The following is a 17507-nucleotide window of genomic DNA, read 5'->3' as shown; positions in this document are numbered from 1 at the left end:
TTATTTTATTACGTTTCTTAAGAGCAATAATCACCTCATGCCATTTACGCTGAAATAACAGAAACTGGAATAGCAAGGCACTACAGAAATGACTGATGGAGAAGCCCTTGGGTGATCCTAACCAAGACCTGGCCCTAATCAACATTGTCCACAGTTGTTTCCAGAGGAAGAAGCTTACTCCCTGTGAATTCCAGTGGGAAAGAATGACTTAATGGGAATACTCTCTTCATTGTCTGCTCTATTAGATACTTTATAGTTTCTGGAAAGCCAAACTTCTTTCTACCATAAGGAAAAGTGAAAATGATGTCTTGCACAATGCCTGACGCATTCTATCATTCATTCATTCATTTATTCATTTTCCTAGTAATGTGGGAATCGGGAATCCTGTCTTATTGGTGCGGGAACTGAAGTTCCAAAGGTATAAAGGTGATCTCTTAAAGATTACACGGGAAACAAGTTGACCAGCGCTTTTCTTATCTGGAGGCAACGAGGGGTCGCTGCTCAGAGTTAGCATGCTCTTTAGCCAGAGGCTTTCGGTTTTAAGAAAAATCACAGCCTGACCAGGCAGCACACAGCATCAAGATGAAAACAGGTGACAGTGTCTACAACATTTAATTATATGAATCTTCAAGCAAGAACTCCATCTTCTGGTGGCACCTGCCCCTCCGAAGGGGCAATGAGGCTGCGTTTGGGGAAGCTGGTATGGAGCAAAGGACCCGGATCACCATCGCGCTCAGAGGGGACAGGTGTGGGGGGGGGGTCGGGAGGAGGGGCAGAAGCACCCTGGTCCCAGGACCGCACCCGCAGCCACGTTTTCCGCGGAGCGAGACGCCGCTCGGCTCTCGATTGCTCGAGCCTGGCGCGGCGGGCGGCGCACCCGGCGGCCGGGGCTCTGCGCTCGAGCGGTCGAGCCTGACCCGCACCCGCAGAGAATCGCTCAGCTACGGCCCCGGGCCCGGGGCGGGTAGGAGGAGGCCGCAGTGGCCGGCGCTGGGATGTCGAGGAGCTCGAAGGCGGTGCTGGGCCTCTCGGTGGTGCTGACGGCGGCCACCGTGGCCGGCGTGCATCTGAAGCAGCGGCAGGACCGGCAGGTCGGTGTCACGTGACCGCCTCTTCCGGAGCTCGCGCGGTGGCGACGGCGACCTTGGGCCTGTTGGTCTCTCTCCGCGTGGTTCTCCGCTGCTCCTCGTCTTTCCTTCTTTCGTAGGCTCCGCGGCGGCGCGGTCCGGCTCCCCCGCGCTCTCGCGACTGCGGCCTGGCAGCCGCCCGCCGGGTCCTGGGCGCCGCAGTCCCCGCGGCCGCGTGCACCGGGAGGCCCCGGGCGACCCCATCCTGGCCGGCGCCTGGGAGCTCCGGCCCTCGGCGCCGCAGCCGCCTGGCTCCCGCTAAGGCCCGCCCGCGGCGTGGTCGGCGGTCCCCTTCCCAAGTCACCGCCAACCTGCAGTGACAACGACCTTTCAGCGTCTCACCTGGGCCGCTGCAAAGTCGAAGCGGGGAAGGGGTTTGCGTGGGGTGCACTCAGCAAGTTGTCGGCCTCTCCCCAACCCCAGGCCCAGGGTTGAGGCTCAATCCTAATGTGTTTCAGTGCTAGTGAGATTTTATCCCAGGATTAAGGAGGCTTCCCCGCATCCACTTTCCGTGTTTGGCCAAGGTAATTTGATAGATGCTTTTTTTTTTTCTTTTGTCTTTTAAGGAGCAGTTTGCTATGGAAACCAGATTCCAGGAACTAGAGATACCAGCCTCCATATTTTCTTTTTTTCGGTACTTGTATTTCAGGAAATAACCGTGACTTACTGATGGGTAGACATGGCCGTCCGTTCTGTGTCTCTCAGTTCCTATTTTCTTTACTCTAGTTGGCGCATGTTTAATGACCGATCTCTGTGTGTCAGGCACCACACTAGGCACGTTGAGACACAAAGATAAGGAAGGACAGGTGTCCCTGAGTCTGTAACTGATTCACAGCAACGCTGAACTTGAGTGTGAGAACAGGCAACTAGGTCAGCGCGTGTGTTAGGGTTGAGCTTAGTTTGGTAAGGGTGGAAGTAATGAACTGGATGAACTAGTAAACAGTCTTTTCCTGCATTGGGCTGAGCAGTGTGCTTCGTATACAGAGATGAAGCAGATGAGGTCTTTGTCCTTGTTCACAGTCTGTGGAAATCAGAGAAAGGTGTGATGGTGTAAAAATTTTGGGGAGGGGTTATTGGGATGAATCATGACAAGGTGTGAAAGGTTAGAGATTTGGGAATAAAGTATGGCTTCTGAGGGGGGTAGCTTTTGGAACACAGGCAGGAGAGTTCCTCTTCTAAGAAGTGAAAGGAAACGAGGGTGATCAAAAGAAATTTGAGATGGTGTAGAGGATTTCGCTCTGAGGTCAGTGAAGGCAGGGATTTTCAGAGTATGGGGTAGGATGGGTAAGAACTTGGTTCTGAACTAGCCACACATCTCGTGTTCCTGGGAAGTTTTTTACAACCTAACCTACTCCAGACTTCTTAAATCCGAATCTCTTGGAGATGGGGGATCCGGCTTAGGTATGTTTTAAAAGCTATCCAGGGAATTCTAACATGCAGGCCGGGTTGAATATCACTCTGCTAGAGAGTGGAAGAACAGAAAGATCTAGATATTTGGAAGTTAGGTGAAGAGAAGATTGACCAGAATAACCTGTGTTTATTTTACATCCAGTCATTCACCGCGGACTTTCTTTCTCGCCTGGGAGGGAGTAAAACAAAGATTGACACTGTGGGTGTCTTGGAAGTTTCAAGGAAGCAAGAAATAAAATAATGACTGTGGTTTTCTATCATTTTTGACTGTCTACCACATACCAGGTACTGACATTCATCCTTACAGGAACCCAGCAAAAAGAGTAGTGCTATAGGGGTAATGGTTAAGAGGTCTTAGAGGTTAGGAAGATAGTTAAGTGGAAGTCACAGGCAATCAGCATATATTGAAACTTGGAGGAAGTTAGCAAATGGTGGCCAGACAGCAAGCTCCTAAGCCATATGCTGAAGTCTGAGAAAGGAAGGGTGGGATCTCAGAGGCAGGTGTGGGAAGAATGATTCCAGCCAATGGTGTGTGCTTTGGGAGGTGGGGTGGGAGTGTGGGTGGGTGTGTCATGGTTTATGGAGCACAGGACCAAACACCTGGAGAGGGAGGAGTCAAATGTCTCTGGAGATGTGGTCGAGGAGCCGTGTTCCAAAAAGTTGGTTTTCGGTTGTATTGTCTCTTCCAGAACTCTTAAAATCCCCAAACTCCTCGGTAAGAGCGAATGTCACTGTAGGTTTGGAGGAGGTCCAGCGAGGAGGTCCAGCAAGTAGGTCCTTTGTGAGTTTTAAAAATAGACCTGATAATTTAAAACAAAAAAACAACTCCAAGCCTGGGCCCCACCCCCATTAATTCTACCTCACAAGGCCGCTTTTAAAAAAAATTAGAGTATTTTGTGACCTAAAAACTGTAAAATGGTAATTATTAGTAATGACTGGATTTTTGTTTTAAAAAGTCTCACCTTAAGTGCTAGGTCCATGTTCTGGAATTTTCTGCCCATCTTTAGCGCTTGTCAAAGTACCACTGATGGGCCTTTATTTTTTCCTCTGGTAGTAGCAGAGTCTCAGTTATGTAACTGGTTAGTAATTCTGTATAATTTTTACTTCTCTTTACACACTAGAAAAAACCAAGTTCTTTCCTTTCTTGTGTCCTGACTTTAAATTTCAGTAACCTTTTTTTTTTCTTTCTTTGATGTTTTTTATTCAGCGAGGATAATTGCTAACATGAAAGTGGTTCATAGAGTTACTATAGTAAATCTCACCAAGTCTTTTAAAGCATTGAATATCAGTTAAGCTTTTAAAGTTCAACACAGGAGCAGTTTTTTTCTTTTTAAGTTAACGTTATTTCCCATTAAGTTTCCATACTGAATGTTCAGGAGTTTCTTAAAATAACGGTAAGAAATCATTTTGGTAATAACACTAGTGGAGCACACTACCAAATTAATCTGATGGTTTATTACATTTTACATTTATGCAGAAACTTGAAATAGTAATTGGGTATTTGGAGTCTGAAAGTTTTCAGTGTATTTTAGTAGCACTGTTACTTGGATTGAATGGCACGAGGATGGGAACCACCTGTTCAAGGTGTTACTGAAATCTGTTTCTTACGTTTTTAGAGGCTTCATGATGGAGTGATCAGAGACATTGAGAGACAAAATCGGAAAAAAGAAAACATTCGTCTTTTGGGAGAACAGATTATTTTGACTGAGCAACTTGAAGCAGAAAGAGAGAAGATGTTATTGGCAAAAGGATCTCAAAAAACATGACTTGAAATGGATGTCAAATATTGATGGGACAGTGTCAAGTGGGGGTGTGCGAGTGTGGATGGAGAATAGCTTAGCGAGGTCTTCAACATTTTTTTGGTCACTGTCTTTTCCAGCTTGACCAAAGAAAAGGACAGTGGACCATATATTCTAAATTACTGCTTTAAAAGTCCCTTCTGAGTCAAGAAGCAGGCAGACACTCTTCTGAAGAATTTTGTGTGGTCCTGGTAGAAGCCCCCGTAAGCTTGGTGTCTAGAGCTTAGGATAGTTAGTGAAAAGCACTTTGGAGCTGTGAGAGGAAGGGATGGATAGTAACATCCACCTGAGTAGTTTGATAAGCCGGCACGATGATGAAGCCACGAGAACATCTACCTCAGAAGGGCTGGAGGAGGGGGAGGTGGAGGGGGAGACTCTCCTGATCGTGGAATCGGAGGACCAGGCATCAGTGGACTTATCTCATGATCAGAGTGGGGATTCCCTCAACAGTGATGAAGGAGATGTGTCGTGGATGGAGGAGCAGCTGTCCTACTTCTGTGACAAGTGCCAAAAATGGATCCCGGCCAGTAAGGAGCCTCTCAATTCCTTTGATTTGTCAATTCCTGCGTGAAGGTTGTTTTTCTAACCTGTGAACCAAACATGAATGTAAAATGGACCTAAATAAAAAGATAATTATTATATTTATTATTAGTTTAGTTGGTTAATGACAGATTTATATAAAACACACATTTGTATTAATAAAAATTACTGTCAACCTCTCACGTTGTTAAATTAACGTTCTTGATGGCAACCCAATAAAAGAAAATTGGAAATTCTGCGTTATTTAAAGAATTAGCCACATTGTTCTAACAAGATCATGTTACGGATTTGGGGCCAAATAATAGGCCCAGTATAGAATTAAAGTTCAAGTCACTCTGGTAATACTTAACTCCCATGGAAAACTGCTGTAGTATGCTGAAGTAAGTCAGAATTAGCAGGTTAAAAGTATTTTGTGCTCTTTTTCTGGGACCATTCTTGTTTTCTGCTTGCTGGCCTCCTAGATCTGCTGGCAAGAGATACACACACACATGCTCCTGATACCTCACTCTTTCAACTTAACCTTTGCATCTGCCAGCTTCCTGGCTCTCAAGGAGCATGCTCTGCCAGCCATCATGAGTTTTAACCAAAACAGGATTTTCCCATTGGGCAGAGACTAGTAAAGACATATGTACCGGAGGAATTCTTTGTGTAATAGTTTGTAACTAGGTCAGAGAAATTTCTGTGTGTGTGTATGTGTATACACATACATACATGTGAAATGGGTCATTTTCTGGTATGTGGAAATGTGTTTAAGATGGATTTAACTATTCAGAATAATAGTTATTATTAATAAATTAACATTTTCATAGGAAACAATCCAGAACTTTCTATGCCTTAGCTAGTGTTTGCTTCTGAGCAGTTTCTGCTTATTGATTCACACACCTGCCTAAAAATCTCAGTGGCATTCCCCTTGTCCTCTCAGGATGTATTTTAAACTGTCTTTCACGATAGGGTCCCTGCTAACTTCAGCTTCTCTCTTCAGTGTCCTGTTGCCACACAACCAGAACTTTGCAGTTAGGGTGAGCTTTTCCTTCACAAACATTTCTTTCTTACCCCAAGGTCTTCTCACATTTTCATTTCCTCTCTGGAATACGTGTCTCTCTAGCCCCCCTGGCCTCCCTGCCAAACACAGGCACCCCTCTTCACCTGACCAATTCTAGTCATCCTTCAGGCCACCTGAAGACCCCCACTTTTTCTAGCCCTCCCATCTTCCTAATATGGGTTGGGCTTCCTTTCTCTGTGCCCTCACATTGCCCTATGGCACACACTGCATTCTATTCTAGTGGTTGTCTTGTCTCTCAGAGCATCAGCATCACCTGATTCTGGTGATTCAAGGCAGAGACCCAGACCCCACTTTCAGAGATTGATTCATTCCAGGAGGATGGAGAGCCACTGTGCTGTTGTGATGACCTAGTTCCTCATCTGTGGCCCTCAAAATTTGTAAAATGCCGAGAGCAGACCTGCCTTGGGTACTGTGTATTCCAGTTCCTATAACAGTACCTGGCCTGCAGCAGGAACTCAGATATTTCTTGAAAGAATGTGTCAAGAGACCCATAGGAGTCAGGAATGTCGACAGTTGGAAATCCAATGACAGCAATAAAAACTTGCTTTTCCAGTATCTTTCTCCTAAAAGTTAGGGAATCACAGATCTCAACAGGTATATGCTGTTAGAAAAATAAAAATCTTTTCTTCTACTTTCCCCATTCCCATCCTAATGTCATGGGTTGGCTAAAAAAGGAAAAACGTGGGAAGCATGGAAAATCTGGTTGATAAACGATAAACGCTGCTGTAGATAAACCTATGATGTGCCTTTTTGCTTTTCTCCTAGGTCAGCTGAGGGAACAGCTCAGTTACCTTAAGGGTGATAATTTTTTTAGGTTCACTTGTTCTGATTGCTCGGAAGATGGAAAGGAGCAGTATGAAAGGCTGAAGCTCACGTGGCAGCAAGTGAGTAAAAAGCTCTCCCCCTCGAATTCATGAGGTCGATCCTCCAAAGAATTTATTGGAATGAATATTCAGAGAATGAGGAGCTTACTTCTAGGCTTTTGAGCGGTTTTGAGAGTGACTTTCTATTTCACAAAATAATATTCCAACTATATGGAGAAAGGAGTTCTTTGTAAAAATATTCAACGCTAACTTAGTAAATTAGGTTTGAGACTCTTGAAAACCTCAGATACACACAGAATTTCGTTTATTATAATACCAAACTCTGATTTTAATGGAATTAAAGTGAGGTTCACATTTTTTCTGGCACCCATGTTTAGAACAATAAAACCATTTTTAAAAATGTAAAGATGGCCACATTAGAAATCGTTGAAAGGTATAATGTGGCAGAAACCAACAGAAATCCAGCTTTTCTGTATTTGAACACAGACATGCTTGAAAAATTTTTTTCAATGAATACCTATGGCCACCTTTTAACCATCTCTCATACCAGCACCCTAGTCCAAGCCAATTATAGCCTGAAGAATAGCTTTTTACTGATCTCCAGCTTGCATTAAATTTTTTTGGTTTTGTTCTTATATTAATATGTCTATAACAGGGTACCAACGATAACAGTAAGTTCTAAAAACGACTGGAGTATACATACTGAGTGCCTCGGACAAACCCGGTGCTGTCGTAGGCCTGGAGACTGCTGTGCTGAGTGAGACAGCTGGGGAGCTGGCATTCTAGGCATTTATTTTCGACAATAAGCAGACAAACAAATAAGTTAATTACCCATAGCACTTTTTTTGCTAGGAAATAAGCAGGCTAATGAGAAGGAGTTTAGACGAAATGATCTTAGCCACTGAAGGTATTCCTTATAAACTGCAGTTGCTTTAGCAGCTTAGACTGTTATTTTAATTATCAGTGCTTCCCTAGGAGATGTACTAATGAAATCTGTCGGTGAATTTAGGGAGCCTTTTTTGACTAGCCGAAAATATGCAAGTAGAAAATGAAGGGAAGTTTGTACTGAGGACATAGCCTCATAAATGTAATTGTGATGTTTTTCTCAACATGTACATGGGATATTGCATCTAGGCAAGGTCAGATTAATATTAATAGATTATTCTGATGCTGGGGCGCCTGGGTGGCTCAGTCGTTAAGCGTCTGCCTTCGGCTCAGGTCATGATTCCACGGTCCTGGGATCGAGCCCCACATCGGGCTCCCTGCTCGGCAGGAAGTCTGCTTCTCCCCCCACTCCCTCTCCCCCTACTTGTGTTCCCTCTCTCACTGTCAAATAAATAAATAAAATCTTTAAAAAAAAATAGATTATTCTGATGCATATACCCACGGCAGATTTGTGTTTGATCTGCAAGTAGCTTCTGAAAAAGCTGTAAAGTGGAAGAAATAGCAAGTATGTATAGTTTATTTGCAAGAATACAAGTTTTCTGTGGAGGTTCTTTTGAAAAGAACAACTAGCTTTTGGTTATATTGCTTAGAAGATATAATATTGGTTCAGTTTGCACTTTTAATTAGACTAACATCACTTGAAAATTATGTTTTCACTGCCAGAAGACAGATTGATGGGAGATAATACCCTGGTATGATGAAGTGGCAGATCAGACACTTGGTAGATCTGGTCTTGGTAAACTACTGACCAGTATTTCTAGTTGCACCTAAAAAACCGAGACTCTCAAGAAAGAGCTGAAAGAGAATCAGATGGTTTTGGATAGATTCTATTGATGTCACCAAATAGGTAGGTTTTCTATCCTTTTAAATCTTAAACTTTGTTGATTTTTCCAAGTAATAAGTAGAAATGCTTGTTTGATCACAAAATACCATTAGTAAAGCAGTCTGGTCTCCTGACCTTTCTTCCATGCCCTTTCTTGTGTCCTCTCCTCCTTAGTGATTTGTGAACCACAGTTGGAAATGCAGGAGAAACTCTATCATGTGTTTGGCAAGGGTAGGTACTTGTTATATTCTCATCCTGGACACTTACTCTTCCATGGCAGGTAAAGAATATACCATGATCTGTACTCATTATTTTTCTAGGTGTTTTCCAGCAGGTGTTTGTAAAGTGCCTACTGTGGCTCAGCCAGCCCTGAGCTCCTCCCTGGGAACACACTGTTACTGATGGGTTTGAGCTGCTAGTGGGAGAGCAGAAAACCCTGCTGGGATTCCTTTTCTTCCGATTACAGATTCCAGGGGAGGAGGAAAACCACATCCTTCATATATTGAGTTTGTAGTTTGTGCAATAAATATTAAGTGATTATAGAAAAAGTTATTTTCAAGTAAATATATGAATTTTTACTTTTTAAAGTCATGAAATATTTCACACATACCAAAAAAAAAAATATATATATATATATACACACACACACACACCAGAAATAAAGTAGCAGACAATGTCTCTACCACTGAGATTAACAGTGAATACATGTGTCCGAGGTACTCTAGGGGTCTGGGAGTAGGCAGAAGCAGTTCATTTCAGTTTCTCCTTAAAGTATTTCTTGAACAATAACTTTTTTAAATTGTGGTAAAATATATATAACATGAAAGTTTACCATTTCATCCATTTTTAAGCATATAATTCAGCGGCCTTAAGTACACTCACAGTGTTTTGCAACCATTGCCGCTATCCTTCTCCAGAACATTTTTATCTTCCCAAGCTGAAATTCCATATCCATTAAATAGTAAGTCCCCGTGGACAGTTTAACTGTTTTAAGGAAGATGTTTGTTGGCTGATGTGTACCTGCTGCAAAAATGCGTGGAAGAACTTGAAAACTCTGTTGATGGTGGGCTATCTGTAGATTTCACAAGTCTAAGGTGGGGAGAGCTCGGGTAATGGAAGCATTAGAGGTGTCAGCATTATTAGAAGTGTCAGCATTACCAGGCCCTTGGAGTCAGAGGTTTTCCCATGGACCGTCGGGGGTCTCAAGCTGTGAGCACAGGTGCTGGGGAGCCTGAGATGTAGTTTACTAGCCCCCTTACATTTTCAGGATGCGCTTTCTGGAAAGAAGAATCAAGTTAGATTCTTTTCAGGGATTCTCTGTCCCCTTTTCAATTTCAGTGGCCCCAAATCAATCACTGTTTCTATTAGGTTGAAAACATAGTTTTGAATAGCTGGTATCATTTTGTCCATTTACATGAAGTTACATAATTCAGAATTGCTTATAGATGGAAGAAGAAATGCCTGAAAGAATAGTCATTGAATGTGTCAGAAGTGATTGTTTCTTGATGGTAGATTTAGAGTGATTTTTACCTCCTCCCTTGCTCTTCTATTATTGAAATCTTCTACAGTGAACATGTGTTACTTATATTTCTGGAAAACACTTCCCAATTCGGGGCCATGAATTCATTACCTGTAAACAAGGAAGTTGGACCAGATGAGGAGTTTTCACGTGGAACTCCGGGGATGTCTTGGAGCCTCTGAGAGTGGGCTGAGCAGCCAGGCCTCTCGGCTCTGGGCCCCTGTCTAATGCTAATGTCATCCAAAGAAAGGTTTCCACGTATGAAAATGGCCAAACACTGAGTAGATGGTGACTACATTATTTTCAGCTTTGAAATTCTGAGAGTCTTTTGTTTCTGCTCCGTACAGAGCTTAGAAAAATATATAGGCAGGGGTGACTTTCAAAATATTTAATAAAGATCAGCCCCATCAGTCAGAAAATGTGGGCTGTAGCAGGTACCTGGAGGCCACACGGCCAGAGTTTATCACCTTATCTAGTGCCGCGTTGTGTAAGATGGAGAGATGCAGGGATGGGGTTGGGGGTGGGGGTGTACAACAGGTAGATTGCTTAGTTGCTTAGGATGGCAGTTGTTTATCATAATCAGTTCAGCCACATCTCAGCCCTGCATATGCGGCATGTAAGGAACAACTGTACATACTTAGGTGGATTAGTGCTGTTCATCTAATGAAAGCAAAACAGGAAATAAAATTCTCTACTGAGACTGTTCCAAGGTGTTATCCTTTCTTTTACCCCTCTGTTCCCCACCATTCCTGCTCAGATTATAAAACAACGAACATTTCCCCCAGGTTAACATCCCTAGTCATGCTTTTCTCCCAGCGCTTGTTGTGTTTGTGTTCCAGGTTGTCATGCTGGCAATGTACAACTTGTCTCTGGAAGGAAGTGGCCGGCAAGGTTATTTCCGGTGGAAAGAAGATATCTGTGCCTTTATTGAGAAACATTGGACCTTCTTACTAGGGAATAGGTAATGTGATTTTTTGAAAAACTTATACTTCCATGAAGAAGTAAAGAACAAGTACATGAGGTTTGAGACAGCCTAACGAAGCCCCTTAGGAATTAGTACTTGTGGCAATTACAAAGAATATTTTAATTCCAGAAGATGTTACTTTTTTAAGTTAAAAAACTTATTTACGGAAACCAAATTGGAAGTATATACCATTAAAAGTATAGGTTTCCAGGGACGCCTGGGTGGCTCAGTCGGCTAAGCGTCTGCCTTCGGCCCAGGTCATGATCCCAGGGTCCTGGGATCAAGTGCCGCATTGGGCTCCCTGCTCAGCGGGGAGTCCGCTTCTCCCTCTGCCTCTCCCTTCTGCTTGTGCTCTGTGTGTGTGTGTGTCTCTCTCTTAAATAAATAAATAATATCTTTAAAAACAAGTATAGGTTTCCAGACTTTTCTCATCCTACTTTAGAGGAAAGTCTTAGTTTCTACTGAGCATGAAGAGATTTGAAGAGATTCTTAGAAAGTTAAAAAATAGAGCATTGGATTGCATGAGGCTGTTTAATAGTTGGATGAGTAACTCTGTCACGTGAGGATATAGGATCATTATGTCCTTTTGAAATCAATATCTTAGATGGTCAGAGGAAGAAAAACAGTGGCAGTGACGGACTGTACGTATTTAAATTGCTCCTCATTAAAAGACTCTTACCGGTTCAGTATTTGTTTTTATTAACTAGCAGGTAGAACCTGTTGATACGTTTTGGTATTATAGCGCTTAGCAAAGTCTTAGGCGCGTTAATACACATACAGCTTGTTCATTCATTCTTCTCCATGATAGTGCATTGACTTTACTGCTGAGCATGCCTCCTTGGTGCTCTGCTTTGGCTCGGCAGACCTGCGTATGCCAGTGCACAGATATTGAGACCATATGTTTTAACTGAAGGTCTCTGCAGATCAACAAGATTTTTATTGCTGTTAGGGATTAGTGAGTTTGCAACTGCATTGGCAAATTGTGTGAGATGCTGATTGTTAGTTGCCGTCTGAAGTCCCGTGTGAAGTTCATAAATCTTGCCTAATTGGGTCAGTGTAGACGTGCCACAGGCTCTGATCACAATCAAAACAGGGAGTTTGTACCTGCCCTCACTCTGAAGGCACTGCAGCCTCTGTTTCCTGGGGCGCTGAGAAGTCAGCTCCGCCAGCATCGCTCGGAGCTCAGGGCGGGCCGCCGACAGGAACGGCGGCTTTCTGAAGGCTCGGCTGCGGGGAGAAAATAGAAGAGATTCAGTACAGTTGTACAAAAGGAGTTATTTTTGTTCTTGAGTTATTTAGTGCTACTAAGAAAAGAATTGACAGTATAACTGGTTCTTTTCTTAAAGAAAGGAAATCTGTTGTCTTAGTTTAATGATTTAGCACTATTTATGGAACTTAATATACCCCATTTATAAGGTGCAAGAAAGGGAAAAAAACTGATAAAATTAGATCTTGGAATGTTTTCCTGATCTCTCAGTGCCATTCTGCTTAGTAGATTGTCTTCTGGAAGAAATTGGATTTAAATTGCCTGTTTTTAAGGATTTTGCCATATTTTAACATAAGTTGTTCAGTTGTTTCATTTGTTCATTTGTATAGCATGTTCTGAGAGGAATCAGCCAAGGCTTTTTTTCTTTTTACTACTTTACTGAAAGGCATTAATTACTCTCCAGTTTCTGTGTAGTTTAACCATTAAACTAGTGGGTTTTGGCCGTGTTAGTGTATCACTTGAATTACCATTTACTTATTTAAATCCAGTCACTTTTTTTTAAATAAGTACATTCATTTTAAAAAGAAACTTCAAACCACCATGATAAATAGAAAACCCGTATCATTTGCCATACATAGAATGACACTATAAAAATAGGTGTGCTAAAAATAAAACAGTGCTATTAAATTATAGCTGGATCCCAAGGCCTGTAAAGGCAATCAGGGCCCTCTGTCTTGATTAAAAAGCGTAGTAGCATGTGTTGGGGAGAACTTAAAGCAATGAACTTTCTCCTTGATCTCACCAGAAGGAATGAAAGATCATTAAAATTACTCTGTGTGGGGCGCCTGGATGGTTCAGTTGGTTAAGCTTCTGACTCTTGGTTTTGGCTCAGGTCATGATCTCAGTGTCGTGAGATTGAGCCCTGCCTGCTCCGTGCTGGGGGTGGATTCTCTCTCTGCTCCTCCCCTGCCTGCTTGCACCTGCGAGCTCACATGTGCGCTCTCTCTCTCTCTCTAAAAAAAATTACTCTGTGATTCCTTGTCACTCAGTTTCCTGCCTCAGTGCTGTCCTTTGCTTTGGGAACTCTGCTGTCAGTATCTGTGATTGGAAAAGCCACCTACCTGAAACCCTTCTCCAGAGGCAGTCACCACATACTGACATATCTCTGTGTCTGAACATACACAGAATCACTATGCCTCAGGGAAGCGGCCTGCAGAGGACATGCACATTTAGAGTTTTTTCATAGCTACTGAAGATTTTAATTCTGTTCTATCCATAGAACATTCTTTAAATTCTTAATGATAAGCATTTCTCATTTGCCGTAGAATCTAAGAGTATAGTATACTGTGGAATGAAGTATAAGATTTGAATACATTTTCTTTCAGATGTTTACAGGCTTTGCTTTTATGCCTTTAATGTTTTACTAAAGTTGAAATACGTAAAGGTTTATTCAAGTGACTTTATGTACCTATTGTGAAAACAAGTTTAAACGTATACAAAAGCCTTAATTAATTGCTGCAGCTTAATTGCCTTTGTATGTGTGATCATTTAATCTGCTTTTATAATCCTGGCCTTGAATTTTTCTAGGAGCTGTAACTTTTTTTTTAATTCCAGTGTAGTTTAACATAGAGTGTTCTATTAATTTCAGTATATAGGAGGTGTATCTTTGATTAGTGAAGAATACTTTTTTTTGTTTGTTTTTTAAAGATTTTATTTATTTATTTAGACAGAGGGACAGCCAAAGAGGGAACACAAGCAGGGGGAGTGGGAGAGGGAGAAGCAGGCTTCCTGCGGAGCAGGGAGCCAGCCTGATGTGGGGCTCGATCCCAGGACCCTGGGATCACACCCGAGCTGAAGGCAGACGCCCAACGACTGAGCCACCCAGGCGCCCCAGTGAAGAATACTTTGAATACTTTTCTCTGTTACCATATTTCATTGATTTTTACGACGCACACATTTTTAAATTTTCACATCTCTGATAACTGGATACAAGCTGGATATAATCTTATAAGGGATAGTGTGTCATAACTGATGGCTAGTTTTCTTTTTTTGTTGTACATAAAATAGTATATCTTAAAGTCAGTGAATCTTACATTTGATGAAATATGATAAAACACATTCATAGTATTTATTATATGACAAGGATTCTAGGGGGAGGGCAGAGTAGGAAGCACCAGAAGTCTTTCCCTACCTAGAAAACAGTTGAAATGGCAGAATCTGTCTGATGTAACTATTTTGGATCACTGGGTCTATATTGAAGGCTTGCAACTTCCAGGGGGAGGCTTGGAAGGTAAATTGCATTGATTTTGGTGGATTTCAGCTCTTAGCACAGTGACATTTCCCCATTCCACACCTTTCAGCCCTGTGGCAGCCAGCAATGCACTTGTTCCCAAAGCAGCTCATACACAGCTTATGGGAGTCAGGGTAGACAAAAATTTTGGACCCTGTCCTCCAAATATCAGGAATCTGCTCTGATCACTGATTGCTGCTTCTGATCACAGAAATGAATATGAAGAGGTGGGTTACACCTGCCCTGAATTGTTGTAAACCTTTTTCCCTCTGGCTGCAGTGACTTTAAGGGGACTTAAAAGGCCGGCACTTTCCTCCCCGCCTTCATTTTTCTCTTTGTCCCCTTTTTGGAGCCAGACCTTGAAAACTGAGACAATCAAAAGTAACCACATACACAGAGAAAATTAGAAAGTCACCGTGTATGCCCAGGGGAATGGCCAGAGAAGAACTTAAATTTATACCTCAGGCTGATCTTTGATACAGAGACACCCTACAACAATCAGAAAAACAAAAACCCTTAAACCTCAGGGAAGGAAAATAATCTGATTTCCAGAGTTACTACATTTTTAAATTCAAATACCTAGTTTTCAACAAAAAATTACAAGGAATACAAAGAAACAGGAGAGTATGGCCCATTCAAAGGAAAGCACAATAAACCAACAGAAACTGTCCCTGAAAACGACCTACCAGTAGATCTACCAAAGACATTTATTTGTTTGTTTGTTTGTTTATATTTTTTAAATGTATTTATGTTTAAGATTTTACTGATAAATTTGACGAGAGAGAGAGAGAGAGAGAGAGAGAGAGCACAAGCAGGGGGAGCAGCAGGCAGGGGGAGAGGGAGAAGCAGGCTTCCCGCTGCTCAGGGATCAGCCCCGAGCCTGACACGGGGCTCGATCCCAGGACCCCGGAATCATGACTCCAGTGGAAGGCAGATGTTTAACTGACTGAGCCACCCAGGCACCCCCAGACAAAGACTTTTAAGCAACTGTGTTAAAGATGCCCAAAGAAGTGATGTGGAGAAAGTCAAGAAAATGAAGTCTAAACAAAACAGAAATATCAGCAGAGAGATGAAAAACCTAAAAAGAAACCAGAAAAGTTTTGGAGCTGAAAAGTACAGTAGCTGAAATGAAAAATTCCCTGCAGGGATTCAGAAGCAGGTTTGAGCAGGCTGAAGAAAGAGTAAGCGAATCTGAGAGTAGGAGAGTGGGAGTTATACTGTGAGCAGAGCCTGAGGGACCTGGGGAAGGGGCACCAGCAGCTGGACCAACATACCTGCTGTGTGAGAAAGCAAGTGGAACGTGTCTCCCCACCCCACCAAATCCTTTGGGCAAGAGTGGGGTTTGGAAAGGTTAGGAAAAGGTGTGAATGTGGGAGAGGTGCTCTGGGACCAAAACACTGGGGCAGAAGCTAAGGTGTCATTGTCCTCTCTCAGAGAGTGCTCATGCCTATTAAAGTTTATATTTGTGGTTTTTGTTTTCTAGCACATCTTTGTCCATAAGAATGCTTTTTTCTTTTTGCCTCCCTAGCAATATTTTCCAACTGTTAAGGCTGGTCTTCTTATGAGAGACTGTGTTTCAGGATTTCTGGTAATTATGTTTTCAAGGTGGAAATACAACAGTTGCCTTTAAAAGCATTTTCAACAGGAATCTGAATAGTTGATGTTTTACGTATCATTTAAAGTTTTTGTTATATACTTCTTTTTTTTTTTTCCAAAGCTGGTTATTCCCCCAGAGTTCAACTCTATTTGTGGAACATACTGTATAGTTTTATTCCACTCTACTATGTACAGGCAAATAGGAGCAGACTGAGAAGTGCATCCGACTCCTGGGGTAAAATGAACTGTTTACCAGGGCTAGTGATTCTCTTGCTTGGTTTCCTGTTTAATTCACATATAAAAGCAACTCAAGTTCACTTCAATTAGCCTGTGAAACTCCATAACATGATGATGATTGTGATAAGTGTTTTATTATGAGCTTTGTTTGAATTATTTCATTTAATCCCCATAGCAACCTTATGAGCTAAGTTCTGTTATCCTGATTTTAAAGAAGAAACTGAGGCAGCCAGAAGGTGGTAGAGCCAGACAGGCTCCAGAGCCTCTCCTTTTTTTTTTAAGAGAGAGAGAACACACGTTCTATTTATTTATTTTGAGAGAGAGAGAACACACGTGAGCAGGGAGAGGGGCAGAGGAAGAGGGAGAAAGAGAATCTCAAGCAGACTCCCTGCTGAGCACAGAGCCCACGTGGGGTACAATCTCATGACCCCGAGATCATGACCTGAGCCGAAACCAAGAGTCAGAGGCTCAACTGACTGAGCCACCCAGGTGCCCCCAGAGCCTCTCTCTTGACTATTAGGCTCTGTTCCTTCAAAGATTGGAGGTTCCCTAGCGTATCATAGGCTTTGAGTCCTAGAGTATACAGAGTGTATTTTCTACATAATGAGAGAATTGAAAAGCCAATAATTTTTAAATTCTTGGACTGTCCAGGAAAAAGACTTCGACTTGGTGGAGCACAGTAGCAGGTTGCCTCAGCGTGGGAAGCCCGATGTTCTTCCGTTCGGGTGCTCAGGAGTTCGGAGAACCAGGATGGTGGAAGCTTGTTCACAACAAGCCCCCAACAATGAAGCCTGAAGGAGAGAAGCTGTCTGCCTCGACTCTGAAAGTAAAAGGTACTCTTGTGAGAGAGGTACAGGACATGATGACCAGCCTGAAGCCAAGCAAGTGTGAGCTTACGAGACATTCTGCTTGTACCAGGCATAGCCCATCTGCCTCTCTGGAGTGACTCTTTTTGGCAATTTCATTATGACACATTTTGTGTGTGCTATAAATAAACACCATACAAAAAATATTTGATCATTTCCTAATCAAGTGGCCAGTTGTATATGTGCTCCCAAGGTGAGCATTCAAGTTATGAGTTCTGTAAATTTCCTTTGGTATCTGAAAGGTTCTCTAGTTCCAATCTCATTTAGTTTTACACCTTTTTAGTATGGAAATTTTTT

General features: G+C 42.5%; 2 protein-coding genes across 7 annotated transcripts in view; both read left to right on the top strand.

The window, feature by feature from the left end:
- The first annotated feature begins 885 nt into the window (after positions 1–885).
- PET117 (PET117 cytochrome c oxidase chaperone) lies at positions 886–4304 on the top strand. Of its 3 annotated transcripts, XR_015768982.1 has the most exons (3): positions 1108–1651; positions 2680–2822; positions 4154–4241. XR_015768982.1 is itself a non-coding variant. In XM_028112956.2 (2 exons), exons 1-2 carry the CDS (start codon positions 996–998, stop codon positions 4301–4303), a joined length of 246 nt encoding a protein of 81 aa, XP_027968757.1. In that variant the 5' UTR covers positions 886–995; the 3' UTR covers position 4304. The 3 variants fall into 3 exon arrangements, 1 of the variants encoding a protein (XP_027968757.1); XM_028112956.2 differs by lacking the exons at positions 1108–1651; positions 2680–2822 and adding an exon at positions 886–1091 and having other exon boundaries at positions 4154–4304; XR_015768981.1 differs by lacking the exon at positions 2680–2822.
- A 300-nt stretch (positions 4305–4604) lies between these two features.
- KAT14 (lysine acetyltransferase 14) overlaps positions 4605–17507 on the top strand; it is a 34115-nt gene continuing 21212 nt past the window's right edge. The window contains exons 1-5 of one of the 4 annotated variants that reach the window (XM_088026695.1): positions 6744–6823; positions 8372–8555; positions 8706–8762; positions 10890–11011; positions 16996–17177. In XM_088026695.1, the coding sequence (XP_087882821.1) occupies positions 8748–8762; positions 10890–11011; positions 16996–17177 (319 nt within the window). In that variant the 5' untranslated portion in view covers positions 6744–6823; positions 8372–8555; positions 8706–8747. Of the gene's footprint in view, positions 4864–6704; positions 6824–8371; positions 8556–8593; positions 8763–10889; positions 11012–16995; positions 17178–17507 lie in introns of those variants that run through there. The other 3 variants (XM_028112953.2, XM_028112955.1, XM_088026696.1) reach the window with 3 other exon arrangements.

Source organism: Eumetopias jubatus, unplaced genomic scaffold (assembly GCF_037043125.1).
Source record: "Eumetopias jubatus isolate StellerSeaLion01/CBP00866 unplaced genomic scaffold, mEumJub1_p1.0 scaffold_9, whole genome shotgun sequence".
Lineage (NCBI taxonomy): Eukaryota > Metazoa > Chordata > Mammalia > Carnivora > Otariidae > Eumetopias > Eumetopias jubatus.
This window is presented reverse-complemented; position numbering and strand designations above follow the sequence as displayed.

What these genes read in the sequence shown, in the direction of transcription:
- PET117 (XM_028112956.2), top strand. Translation starts at nt 996, where the DNA reads ATGTCGAGGAGCTCGAAGGCGGTGCTGGGCCTCTCGGTGGTGCTGACG. An exon ending in AGCAGCGGCAGGACCGGCAG is followed by an intron (nt 1,092 to 4,153) that starts GTCGGTGTCACG and finishes TTACGTTTTTAG; the next exon opens with AGGCTTCATGATGGAGTGAT.